General features: G+C 35.3%; 1 protein-coding gene across 1 annotated transcript; it reads left to right on the top strand.

The window, feature by feature from the left end:
- Window positions 1–418: 418 nt before the first annotated feature.
- On the top strand, window positions 419–9,433 carry LOC112039712 (aspartic proteinase A1). The gene is made up of 14 exons (XM_024072614.2): window positions 419–550; window positions 1,496–1,875; window positions 1,959–2,019; window positions 2,757–2,851; window positions 2,940–3,052; window positions 3,280–3,448; window positions 3,558–3,597; window positions 3,717–3,781; window positions 7,294–7,407; window positions 7,586–7,650; window positions 7,876–8,032; window positions 8,110–8,229; window positions 8,755–8,843; window positions 9,146–9,433. Exons 2-14 carry the CDS (start codon window positions 1,504–1,506, stop codon window positions 9,228–9,230), a joined length of 1,545 nt encoding a protein of 514 aa, XP_023928382.1. The 5' UTR covers window positions 419–550; window positions 1,496–1,503; the 3' UTR covers window positions 9,231–9,433.
- The last annotated feature ends 4,839 nt before the right edge of the window (window positions 9,434–14,272 follow it).

Genomic DNA, 14,272 nt, shown 5'->3' with positions numbered 1-14,272 from the left:
TTCTATAAAACAGAAAGGCCAATAATTCTTTTATAAAGGCCCATGGGTCTAATCCTGGGCCTAAAATGTGATCATCAAATAAAAGGCCCAATACCCATTTTCCCCCGTTATGATGTTACACACAGCTACCCCGTTATAAGGATATCTAACGGTCAGGAACCGAAGTCACCATCACTCTACTTCAAAACAAGACTGGTAGTTGAGCTGAAAAAATAGCGGCACTTTTAGTCTAGTTCACTGTTAACAACTTTTTTCTTTTTTCTTTTTTTGGATTTCCACTGTTAACAACTATAACCTCCACTTCCAACCAATCAAAACCCCCCACGTCACTCAAAAACCCCACTAAAATGTTAACTAACTCCTCAACCGTTTGATGCAAAAGCTCTCACTCTGACGGACGGTCAAAAATCAGAGACTCATCTACTTTTGAACCAGAGAATCTGCTCTCTAACAAAGTTTAGTTTAGTACCTCCGACTTATTAGTATTAGTTTCGTCTGTGGTCCGTTTCTATCTTCACCTTGTTCTCTGCTTCCTTCGTAGCAATTTCGGGTATGTTTCAAATTTTCCATTCATTCGAATTCTTTTTGTTTTCATCTACGTTTTTATATTTATTCGCACGATTTTGTTGGTTAAATTTATTGTATTTGATCCTTTATTTTGCTGTGAGATTATGATGTTCTAGTTGAAATTGATACTCTCCTAAGGACTTTATTTTGGCAGTTAAAAATCTTTGTTTGGCTGATGAGAAAATATAATAAAATAACAGAGATTTTTGTAGAAGCTGGACCTGGGAAATCTCAATTTGACTAAGTAAATGCGTTTTCTTTACTGGGTGTTGTTCCATTCGATTTTACACTAGGTCCTTTTTTTTTTTGAACAAAAGTTTTTCCTTGAAAGATTTTGTGCTGAACCAAACAAGACTCTTAATGTGTAATATGTTAAATAATGTTCATGTACCATATTTATATATCTCCCTTTTTTACCTTTCGAGTGCCATGGAAAATTTTGTATTTGGACGAAATTGTAATTTAAAAGATTTTGTATGATATGTAATATATTTTTGGTCTGGTGTATCTTTTACTAGTGGTTTGATGTTCATGCTGAAGATTCTACAGTTAAGTCCACATTGCATGTTGATGGTTTTGCGATTTTCTGTTATTCTTTTCTTGGATTGTGGGAATCTGGAGTAAGAGAAATGAATATATTTGAAACATTTAGTTTACTGTTATTTGATTTCCAAAACCAAAAGATGAAAAGAATCGACTTGACTAAGCCACATGATTGTAACCTGCCCTGCTAATTTGAGATTTTAGTTCTCTGAGGATCCGATATGATAAATGTGCAAGTTGAAAAGTTCTAATTCCTTTTCAGTCAATATATATTCTCACTGATTGAGCAGAGTTGATGTCATTGGTTTTTCATAATTGGTGTAAGTTTTGGGTAGCCTTTTGAGGCTGATCTCTAAGAAAGAAATGTGTACTGTTTATTTTACAGTTCCCAAAATGAATACCAAATATAGAGCCAGTTTGGCCAGTCTTCTTCTCTTGTTGCTTCTGTGCTCGACTGTTTTTTCTGCATCAAATGATGGGTTGATCAGAATTGGACTGAAAAAGAAGAAATTAGATCAAAGCAACCGACTTGCTGGACGATTTGACTCTAAGGAACCAGCGAAACTAAGAGCTCCTACCAGAAAATATTATCTCAATGGTCATCTTGGAAACTCTGAGGATGCTAGTATTGTTGAACTAAAGAACTATATGGATGCTCAGTATTTTGGTGAGATTGGTATTGGCACACCTGCACAAAAATTCACTGTGATATTTGACACTGGAAGTTCTAATCTTTGGGTACCCTCGGCCAAGTGTTATTTCTCAGTAAGTATCTTTAAAATACTAATGGATTTTCTTTGCAATTTGTTGGGAAGGAGAAAGATATGTACTTTTATGTTTGGGTGCAGGTTGCTTGCTTTTTTCACTCAAAGTATAAGTCCGGCCAATCAAGTAGCTACCAAAAGAATGGTATGCTTTTTATCCTTGGTTCAAGGAATTTAGTTCCATTTAGTTTATCAGTTCTAATTTCCTTTCTCCTTTTTGCACTCCTCATCTTCATTGTTGTCTATAAATGGATTATTTATGAAGGATGGGACATACTTTTAGCTGACAAATTTCTTTAGTCTAGATTAAAGTGATACAGAAGGTACATTACAGAAAGCAAATTAAAAGATTAACTAGTTGAACAATCAATCTTGAGTGAGACACAATTATAACAAGTTCTACTCTTGTTTGTACAACATTCCTGTAATTTGTATTTTTCTTAGTCTTCTAGTTTTTGAGTGCTAAATATTCTCTGTATAACTGAATCACAATTGTGGAGGGTGATGTCTATCCAACAGTTCACCATTCTAACATATTTTACTCCACCTACCTGAGAATTTATGTTGTATGAATGCATGCATATATAACCTAAGAAAATTTGTTATAGCACTATGTTCCACCAGTTAAGGAGCACGTGTGATGTGAAAATGAAATGATAGATGGCTGAAATAACCTTTCGGCCAATTCATCACTGGAATATGAACAGTGAAGTAATTGCAGAACCATTCTGAAGTTACTTTCTGTTTCATAGAATGAGAATTAAGAGTACAAAAAAATATTGGTACATGGTTTATTAGTCAATTAAAAAAGGGTCTGGCTCATTTGTTGCTAGTATGGGTGACAAAATGTTAAAATGATTCATGATATCATTTCTTTTGTAGGTAAAACTGCTGAGATCCATTATGGAACTGGAGCAATCTCAGGTTTCTTTAGCCAGGATCATGTCAAACTTGGTGATCTGGCTGTTAAGAATCAGGTAACTTTTGATAAAATGTGCATTTTGGTTGCCTTCAGTTCAGCATTGGAGTTGGGGGTTGACCTATACAAATGCTACTGGTCATTAGGATTTTATTGAGGCAACCAGGGAGCCGAGTATCACATTCTTGGCAGCTAAGTTTGATGGTATTCTTGGACTTGGATTTCAAGAGATCTCAGTTGGGAATGCTGTTCCTGTTTGGTAAGTCAGGGCATCTCAGCTGCTAATGTACTTTATAATCACTTGATTAGAGTTTGAATCTATATTAAAATGTGCATGGTTTACCATCTTAATTGACTCGGTGATTTTGCAAATATCTTCTCTCAGATGTTGAATTGTCATCTAATTGTTTTTAGTGTTGCCTTCAGAATTATTATTATTATTATTGTTGTTCTTGTTATAACTGTGTGTATTTGCCATTCTCATAGGTATAATATGGTTGATCAAGGTCTTGTACAAGAGCCTGTTTTTTCATTTTGGTTAAACCGCAATATTGAAGGGGAAGAAGGGGGTGAGATTGTGTTTGGTGGGGTTGATTCTGATCATTACAACGGTGAGCACACCTATGTTCCTGTGACTCAGAAAGGCTATTGGCAGGTTAGCCCCCCAGAATATCATTATCCATATTCACCATTCTCCATGCTCTATTCATCATCTTTCTTTTCAAATGTTTAATTGTTAAAATTTTTTTTTCTTTTATTTGCAGTTTGATTTGGATGATGTACTAGTTGGTGGTGAAACAACTGGTAATATATCAAGATTGTATTTGTCTCCTTGTTATTTGGAGACAGTATTTGTTATTATTGTTTTTGATGGTTTAGATAAAAACATTTATTGTATTAAATATTAAGCATGTCATTTTCAGGATTTTGTGGTGATGGTTGTTCAGCAATTGCTGATTCTGGAACGTCTCTGTTAGCAGGCCCAACGGTATGTATTCTGGGCATCCTTATCCATTTCTTATTTCTCCGCAAGGAGTTCTGTTCTCTATTGAGCAGCAGAACATGAGATATTCGTGGAGGGTGTATTTTTATTAGTTGAGTTCTGTCATTTCTGGATTTCTGCCAATCTATTCATATGTATATATAGATTTCTTTGTAAATTTGGTTTATTTATTTATTTATTTATTTTAACAATATTCATAAGGGTTATTGTTTCAATTACTAAGTAAAAAAGAATAATATATTTAATTTAGGATGAGCCCTAAAAAAGGAGAAGCTGACTTTAGTTCTCTTTTGGTAAGAATATTTCTGAACGCCACTATTTTTTAGTTACAACAAGGGAGGGGGTCTTTGAACCCTAGATGTCTTTGTTAGAACACCAAGAGATGCCAACTGGTTGAGTTAGAATATTCATGGCCCCAAAGACCACCATCTAATATAAATATTTGTTATTATTGCTACAAAAGATTTTTGTTCTCTGTACATTTGGGCCAGTTTCAATGCCATCCCTGTACAATTTTTGTGTCACTTCAGTCCTCATTTTGATTTGATTTTAATATTATCCTTACTGTTAACATTTGGATGAAATTTGCTGGCAAACAGAAATCATCTGTCCCATAATTTGTGCCTCTAGCCTCTATTTGGAATCCGATTCTTGAGAGGATGGAAAAGAAGCTTTTAGGCTGGAAGTGGCTTTATTTGTCAAAGGATGGTAGACTCACTTTGCTGAAAAGTACCCTTTCAAGCCTTCCGACTTATTACCTTTTCCTTTTTACTATCCCTAAAGCTGTGGCGACTAGATTGGAATGCATTCAGAGGAACTTGTTGTGGGGTTCGTCAGTTGAGTGTTTCAAATATCTTTTTGTGGCTTGGGAAAAGGTTTGCTTACCGCGTGAGTTTGGTGGCTTGGGAATTCAGAATTTGGCGTCTTTTAATTAGGCCCTACTAGGGAAATGGCTTTGGAGGTACAGCCATGAAACCACTCATCTGTGGTGAAGGGTCATAACCACAAAATATGGGGAGGGAAAAGGGGGTTGGTCCACTAGAGCTTGTAGAAGGGCTCATGGTTGTGGGTTATGGCGGAGTATTAGTGAAGGGTGGGAAACTTTTGCTAAGCATTTCTCTTTTGTGGTGGAGGATGGTTCTCGTATTCTTTTTTGGCATGATAAGTGGACTGGGGATGTTCCTCTTAAAATTCTTTATCCTTAGTTATTTTTGTGTTTAGCCAATAAGAAGGCTTGTATTTCTGAAGTGTTAAGCCCTCTAGCGGGTGCTAATGACAGAGTGTGGAGTTTAAGATTTTATTGGGAATTCAATGATTGGGAGTTAGCGGCTTCCTACTCCCTACTTCTTTTCATCCAAACCCGAAATGCAACTCAATCCACTTTCCCTTGGAAGGGCATTTGGAAAGTTAAGGTTCCTAAAGGGGTGGCTTTTTTCATGTAGACAGTAGCTCATGGTTAGATTCTAACATTGGATAACCTTATGCTTCGTGGTCGCCCTTTGGCGAATCGTTGTTGTATGTGCTGTTGTAATGCGGAATATGTGGATCACCTGTTATTTTTTTGTCCAATAGCTCATTCTTTGTGGATGTATATGCTTCGGTTGTTTGGGATCAATTGGGTCATGCTAGGTTCATTTGTGGACTTATTTTGTTGGTATCATTGGCTTGGGAAGCATAGTTCTGATATTTAAAATTTGGTTTCAGGCTATTTAATGATTTGGACTAAATGGAATCGGCGGTCTTTTGAGGATGAGGGAAAACTATGGTTTAGTTATTAGAGTTATGCCAACGGACCCTCTTTGATTGGTCTCGTTGTTGGGGTTTCTCGGATTGTTCTACTCTTACGGATTTTCTTTTGTCCATTAGAATAGATTAGGGGCTACTTATATCTTTTTGTTCCTTTTTTTTCCTTTGTTCACTACCGTGAATTCTTTGTATTTTTCTTGCTATCCTTTATTAATAATATTCTCTTCTTACTTATCAAAAAAAAAAAAAAAAAAAAGAAATGGCAAATATGACACAACATCACCTTAGTTGTGCCATGTCACCTATGTTGCATCAAAATTTTCTGTTTTATTTTCATTTTTTCCTCTCATGGCCAACCAACATCCCCTAGTGCCAGTCACACCCGTGGCCACACTACTGCTAAACTGCTGCTTCCCACCCACCAAACCTCCACTCACCATGCCACAAATTGCCTATGTGAAAGAGAGATAAAGGAAGAGGGAGTGAGAGAGTGAGGGCTCAAGCCACTGTAAAGCGCCACCCTCACAGCCAATTGATTGCCAAATTCATCACCTACACACAAGGAAACAATATACCCACACCCAACTACCACCACCAAACCAAAGCTCCACCAATACCATTCACAACATCAAATACTACTGCCAAACCCACTTTGGCCCCACATTGTTAAGCTCGCCACCACCACTCAACTATCCTTCTCCATTCACTCAAGCCCTTTCTCTCTTGGCCAAATCTATCCATACTGAACATCCAAACACAAAACTACCAAAACCATACACAGCAGCATTTCTACCGAACAATTTCATCCACAGGAGCGTTGCTGCCACAAAATCATACCCACAGCAGTGGCACTGGCACCACATGGCCACTCTTAAACCCACACTACCAAACCGATTCGTGCCAAAACACTACCAACAATCCCCTATCTGCCACATGTCAACTCTCTACTATGCAAAACCTCCAAAACCAACCCATTGAACTGATCCAAGGCATACCCGAACCACCTGCTTAAATCCCCAAATCTCTGTTGTCTACTACAAAAATCCCCTCATTCCTCTGCTTGCTTCAGCCAACAAAACCTCAAGACCCATTCACTGCCAACCCATAACACCTCAACCCATCAAGGCCTCCCAAATTAACTCCAAAGCCACTGCATAAACCCACATTCACCAACTCAAGGTACCCAACTCCCAGTTGAGCAAACTTTGCTGTTTGGTTGAGTCACCTTCTTTATCTCTCTTGGTAGGGCCACTTTGAGTTTCTAAAGGTGGTGGATTAAGTGATAGTGAATAGGCTCAATGAAGTTGTTGCTGGTGGGGGTTGACATCACCTCGTGCTTCAAGTCCTGGCTGGTACTTGAGGCCCACTCCATCCACAAGATAGAGGTCAAAAGAAACGGATTTTTTTTTTTGAAACGTGATGTGGCACCAACTTGGGTGACATGTAAAAATTAATGTGTGCTAATTTCCATTTGCAAAGTCTGCAAATTCTGTCCAAATTTTAATGGTAAAGAAAATATTGAAATCAAATATAAATGAGGATGACTAAAGTGACACAAAAAATATCCAGGGATGATATTGAAACTGGCCCAAATTTACAGGGACCAAAAGTTTATTTTAGCTAAAGATTTTTCACATCTTAAGGGAGTTTCATGGCTCTCTTGGCAATGCTTTTCTGTGATTCTGCTTTTATGTACCTATTAAAGTCTAGCAATTTGTGATATATATTATTGTATAATTGCATATTTTCAGACTGTTGTTACTCAAATTAATCATGCGATTGGAGCGTCTGGGATTGTAAGCCAAGAATGCAAGACAGTGGTTGCACAATATGGGAAAACCATACTGGACATGCTGGTAACTGAGGTATATATTTTAGCTCCAGATTTCACTTTCTTCTGAAATTTGTTGCATGTCACCATTCTTCCATTTAGAATAAAATGTGTGGGTAAAATGTGATTCTAATTTTCTATTATACTTGGACAACTTATCCTGGAATCCCTTGCAATGAACTAACTTCTACTTTTCTGGTGGCATTTTATAGGCACAGCCACAAAAAATCTGCTCCCAGATTGGTTTCTGTACTTTTGATGGGACTCGTGATGTTAGGTAGAGTCAACCTAATTTTTTATAGTCATAACTCATAATACATCTAGGAAGCATGAACACTTCATTTCGGGTGTCGTACTTGTACACGTGCGTATGTCCATGTTTGTGCTTCCTAGTAATACATGGTAGTAATAATTAATATTACCAACATTTTCCTATGTGAATCAAGCAACTAGTAGTTTGTACTTATGTGTCATCATAAAACAATTTCTACATGTTGTGCAGTATGGGCATTGAGAGTGTGTTGGACGAAAGCAAAGACAAGACATCTGATGGGGTGCATGATGCCATGTGTACTGCTTGTGAGATGGCAGTGGTATGGATGGCAAATCAGTTGAGGCGGAATCAGACAGAAGAGCAGATATTGGATTATGTCAATCAGGTAATTTTAACATTTTTGTTCACATTTCTGGAATAAATGGCCTTGCAGCTAGCTTAAGCCTTTAATTGCAATTGCAGCTGTGTGACCGGCTTCCTAGTCCAAATGGAGAATCAGCAGTTGATTGCAGCAGTCTATCTTCCATGCCTGATGTTTCGTTCACCATTGGTGGTCAAGTATTTGACCTTGCACCGGAGCAGGTATGGAGTCATGCTGATTTTAAAAGCTTTTTGAGTTGCTTTTAGCCAATGAATTGTGTGACACTGGATATTCCTTTAGAGTTCAGTTTAGTGAACTTATTGTTAGTTTCAAAGATAGCATTGAAGCTTCTCAAAATTCAATTTTTATGAAGAGATAGCCTATTAGCCTTTTGAATAATTTTAGAGATATAAACTATTTTACAAAATTTTTTACAAATTGTTGATGTGGTGAGTGATTATTGGTAAATGAAAAGATGATATTAATTGTGGGCCTAAATGAAAACCAATAAGAGATTGGCCACATCAACATTTTGTAAATATGTTGTAAAATAGTTTGTATCTGTAGCATTACTCTTAGCTTTTTATAGGTTGGGGATGAGCTATATAAATAATTGCACCGGTTGCTCTTAGCCTTCATTAATGGTCAGAGGTAGTCTATTTTTAATTTTCTCAGTCCTGATATTCAATCCTTTTTTTTTTTTCTTTTTTTCTTCTTCTTTCCTGGATGGTGGTTTCATGAATCAGTATGTTCTTAAAGTGGGCGAGGGAGTTGCAGCTCAATGCATTAGCGGATTTATTGCTTTGGATGTGCCCCCCCCTCGTGGTCCTCTCTGGTATTTTTCTTCCTATTGTTCTTAAAGCATCTTAAATATTTTCTTCTTTTCTTGATTGTAAATGGATTTAGTTTTAAGTAGTAAGTACAAATAATCAAGCCCTAGCGTTATTATCTCATATTATGAACATGGTTCTCAAATATCATCAATACAGGTTAAGATTTGAGTACTGCATCCATTTTCTTATGAGTAATTAGGTATTGGTAGATTTTATATTGCCCAGATTGGCAGGTTTCTGTAAATAATCTGCCCGTGTATATGATGGGGTCCATCAGTTCACTAATATTGCTTTTATAATGCAGGATTCTGGGGGATGTTTTCATGGGTCGCTATCACACAGTGTTCGACTATGGGAATTCAAGAGTTGGATTTGCTGAAGCAGCTTAAGTCAAGCCATCTATCTATGTTCTCTTTGCCTCTTTGTAAACATACCTGTGTAAAAACCTTTACTTTATTGTGGTGTTACAAACTTACAATAGAACTTATCAAGTGATAGGCCTCGGTCTTAAACTTGTTATCTGTAAATATATCAAGACAATGTGATTGTTATTATTAGAAAAAAAGGAAAAGGGAGGCACCTTATGAGATTATTCTTCTCTGAATTGTTAGCATGATCTAAAACCCACTTTAAGACTTCAATTTGGAGCACAAATGGTTGTACATGTGGTTGATAAGAGCATCTCCAACTGTGTAGGCAAAAGCATAAAATTCTCTATTATAGAGAATGGGACCATAAAAACAGTCTCCAATAGATTCTCTATATCCGGATTTTTTTTTTTGCATGTGAACAGTAGCTCATTAAATCTGATTGGCTACTGTTCATTCTTTAAATGTTTTTTTTTCTATTATAATAATCAGGTATTGAATAAAAAAATATTAGAAGATGTGTAGTTGTTAAAAAAAATAATAATAATAAATAAATAAATAATATTTAAATAAAATAGAAAATAAGGTAGAAAATTTGGTGAAAAGTATATTTAAAAAAGTAATTAAAAAGTAAAAGTCACTGCTTATTTTTTAAACAGTACAAAAATTAGATGACTAAAAATGCTCTAAGAGCTTCAACTGAAGCATCATGGTGCCCACTTAAGTTTTTTCCATTTGGTAGAACAAAAGATCCACGGTGAGACGATATATTGTTTAACTAATGTGGTCTCGATCGTTATGTGATATCATGCTGACATGAGTATGAGTTACACGAAATCTATACAATTTTTATACTAATTTCCTTTCAATTCGTGGTGTCCTGTAAAGAAATGATTGGAGCTAGCGCACTATTACTAATATAAAGACTATTTGTTTCATCGTTTAGCTAGATTCTAGAAGCAGTAAATGGTTATGGAAGGTGATTTGTTTATTTTTTTAACGTGAGAAGTGTGAAGTGATTGAAGTCTGTATGCATGTGTTTCTGACAATCCAACCAACTAGTGACGTGTGACTAACCTTATGCTTGCTGGGCTGGGGCAATTAATGTGTCTGAATCAATCACCACGCTGCGCAGCACTTCTATAACGGAACGTCAAAGCAATTCACGAAACAAATACATATATATCTATGTTTCTTTGTTTCGAATGCCGTCTTTAACTACCTTATCATAACAAAGCCAAAACCAAAGCCAAAGCCAAAGCAAAGCAACACTCACTGTTTTTTCACTCAAAAGAACAAAGAAAAAAGTACATAAAATAATTGAGTATGTTTCCACTTTCCATGAGTAGCCAGCAAAAGGACATTAGTAGCATTTGGATTGGATTAATTTTTTTATGGGAGATTGGATTAAATTATGTTCTTTAACATTTCTTAATTTATTTATTTTTGTAACAGTTAATTAATCCAAATACAATTCTAATGGGCTGAGATGTGGCTTCGGCTTATTTGGTTTTATAAAGAATAATATATATATTTGTATGCAAAAGTCATGCTCTTGCTTCCATCACAAAAATAACGTGACTACGTTAAAATCAATTATTACAAATGATGGGAGGCCGACACTTTAAGCCTTTGTTTAGAAAGTTTCCTTATCCATGATTAATAGGAATAATGATTTTTTGAAGTAATGGTATCGGCTAGTAACTTTAATTATTTCACAAGTTATAGAAGGTATAAAATTAACACATTCATACATTACGTGAGTGTAATTTAGTTGATCATTATCTTACCATCATAATTACAATATAAGACCCAAAAATTTAATGGAGCAAATAGTGTTCAAATTTGTCTGACAAACCAAAAAATTGGAATTATTTCTAGAATTCATTACACTTTTTTACCTTAAATTGTCACCTTATTATATTTCACTCCCTAAATGATCAAAGCACATGTTTGACACTCTAAAGTTATAACTTTGTTTCATTGTCCCCCTTATCTCTATTTTGGTGTTAAGTTAACTTAAGTACAATGAAATTTAATAATGAAAGATCAATTTACTTGTTGTGAACTGAGATAATTAAAAGATAGTGTAGTCAATTCGAAATAACCAATCTCCTGAACTTGAGAGAAAAAATATAAAATTTTTGGTTATTTTTCTGCTTAATTCTCATTGATGCATTCAAGGTAAATAAATAGCTAAGGATGAGATAATCTCATCAACAAATATTAAAACATAGGAACTAATCCTATCCTAAAATATAGGAATTAAATTAAATACAAACAAATACAAATATTAATCTATCTAGGAAGATTTATTCTATCACTAAACTAATTCAAATAATTTATCCAACACTTGGGTCATAACATTCTCTCCCCTTTCAAAATGAATCTTGTCCTCAAGATTCAAAAACATGAAAATAGATGCTTGCCCACACCATATCCTTCTTCCCCAATTGGAGAAAACTCGACCTCGAATCTTAAAGAGTTAAAGGATATGAATTTGAACCACAGATACTTGCACCAATTCTTTAATCATTTGTGTGAACAACAAAGCCTTGATTTTCACATCCTTGAACTCATCGGGAATTACAAATTCAATGTGTGAAATTAGACTAGGCTTATTCGAAATCACGAGAAGATCTTTTTGATTTATATTTTCCACTTCACTAATCATTTTATCTTCTGTGTGGGTCCTTTTTTGGATGGTGCCTAGGCCCAAGTAGAAATGAGGACCCCTGGCATTTTACTTGTTATTTTAAGGGACTGGGCTTGGTTCACCACAGCTAAATGGGTTGATCACGAACCAGATGGTGCACATAGCACAAATCCTACAACACATACATGTTAGCAAACAAGAAATATATACATTGAACAACAAGAAACAGTAAAGGGACAATGTGGTAAAGAAAGACACAAAATAAAACGTTAGGGGTCCTCAAGACAATGTGAAATATTTCATTACTTTCTTAATTGTGTAATACATTATGCTCACTAGGACATGTTAGAAGATCTAAATAAGTTCAAAAATCACAGACTTAGATGACACTTTAGTCCTCTAAGACTTGCAAAGTTTGAATTCCTTTGAATCAAAGTGTATTCTCTAGTGGCTATAGGAATGGCAACGGGTCGGGTTCGGGGCGGGTTTTTTGATACCCAGACCCGGCCCGTTTAATAAACGGGTCTTTTTTTTTAGCCCCATACCCGCCCCATCGGGTCTCTGTGGGCCCCATCCAGCCACTTCTAGGCCTAATTCGTGGCCCAATCTGACCAATCTTATTAATTAAAAAAAAAAAAACACAAGCACAAACACAAAGACAAGCAGCAATAGCAACACAAATACAAATACAAATCAATCAACATTGAAGCATCAGTCTTGCTGAAATGAGATTTTTAGACAATAAATAATAAATAAACATAAAAAATGGAGGAAACAAAACTCCATTTATGGACCGATTCTTACATGAATCCTTAAACATCAAATACCTAAAAACAAAAACTACTGAGAAGAAATGAACCAAAAAACAAAAATGAACCAAAAAATAAATATGAAGAACTCAGACAGTAGCTTCATCAGCGGTGGCTTCAGCAATCTTCGCCTGACCTCAAAGGAACCGTGCTCCTCCGTGACAAATGGCGACCACCACGAGTGAGGGTGAGGATGAGATGTGAGTGAGAGTGAGAGTCAGTGAGGTGGTGAGGGGCAAATGAGATGAGAGACAGTGAGTGTGAGTGAGGGTGAGAGTGAGAGTCAGTAAGGGTGAGGTGAGACTTGAGAGAGGCGGCTGAGTTAAGCGTTGAGAGAGAAATGAGTTTTAGGGTTAGGTTTATGATAGATATATATATATATATAGGTAGGGTTTTTTGTAATTTTAATTTAGTTAACCGGGTCGGGTCGGGTTCGGGTTCGGGCCAGGTTTTTTTAAAAACTTGGACCCGCTTTGGGTTTTTTTTTTTTTTTTTAAGTGGGGGTTCGTCATCTTTTTCTTTGAATACAATCTAGACAACTAATTGGGTGCCCATTATAGTATTGAGTACCAAGTTCCTAGATGTATATCATGAATCATGATTACTTTACTTAGGGGATACAAAATAATCTTGGCATATTAAGGTGAATCTTCTAACCGATAACCTTGACAATTCTGCCATGTTGTCTAGAAGAAAAATAAAAATGACCTAATTTTATGAACTATAATTTGACCCACCATTTAAATCTTTAATTAATATATTAATTACCATTTTGTTCATACTTAGCAAAAACGCACGATTTTTCGTATACTTACCGACTGAAGAATTTTGAGCATTATTAAACGTTTTTCAAAAAGCAAAGTTCAACAACAATTATATCTTAGACATTGTGATTGTAGCAAAAGATGGTGCGGAAATTTAAATAAATTAGGTAAGAAAAATATTGTTTTAAATCTAGAACAAAAAATTTCCTACTAATTTAAAATAACCAAGCTCCTACTATTTTTGAATTGTGTTTTTGCTAAATAAAAGGGTAAGGACTAATCACGATGACCTATGTGTGATGGAATGCAATAGTTCAATGAGAATCAAAACCTATTCCATATCAAAACTCTAATCAACGGATGGTTTTTGACTTTTGATAAAGTACCAATTTTTTTTTCTTTTTTGAATTCCCTTTCTTTTAAAGTGCAAATCATGTTTTAAAGAATCAAATTCTCTAACTCATGCTATAGCTTTTTAGGCTTTTGACTCTAATTTCTTTGGAAAATCTCTATCTCCCTTGTTCCATGCCATCTTCAAAAGTCAGCTCTGGGAGATGGTGTTTGATTTTTTTATTTTTCTTTTGATCTTCTTCTTCAATAAAATAACCTAAAATAAATAAAGAGAAAAAAATACATATATAACCATATTCTCATTTGTTGACTATACTTTTCCTCGACTGAAAGACTTCAATTTTGACACCAATATATATGAACACAATGCCATATGCTCATATTCAACTCTTTAGGAAAAATATAATGTAATATAATATATATATATATATATATATATATAAAAGGGTGAAGACATTTCTCAAAAAAAAAAAGACATTTCTC

Source organism: Quercus suber, unplaced genomic scaffold (assembly GCF_002906115.3).
Source record: "Quercus suber isolate HL8 unplaced genomic scaffold, Cork oak 2.0 scaffold_155, whole genome shotgun sequence".
NCBI lineage: Eukaryota > Viridiplantae > Streptophyta > Magnoliopsida > Fagales > Fagaceae > Quercus > Quercus suber.
Note: the sequence above shows the minus strand (reverse complement) of the source record. Positions and strands in the feature narration are given on the sequence as shown.

Coding starts and splice junctions, on each gene's coding strand:
- LOC112039712 (XM_024072614.2), top strand. CDS start 1,504: ATGAATACCAAATATAGAGCCAGTTTGGCCAGTCTTCTTCTCTTGTTG. Junction 2,020..2,756: donor AAGTAGCTACCAAAAGAATG/GTATGCTTTTTA, acceptor TTTCTTTTGTAG/GTAAAACTGCTGAGATCCAT. Junction 7,651..7,875: donor GATGGGACTCGTGATGTTAG/GTAGAGTCAACC, acceptor CATGTTGTGCAG/TATGGGCATTGAGAGTGTGT.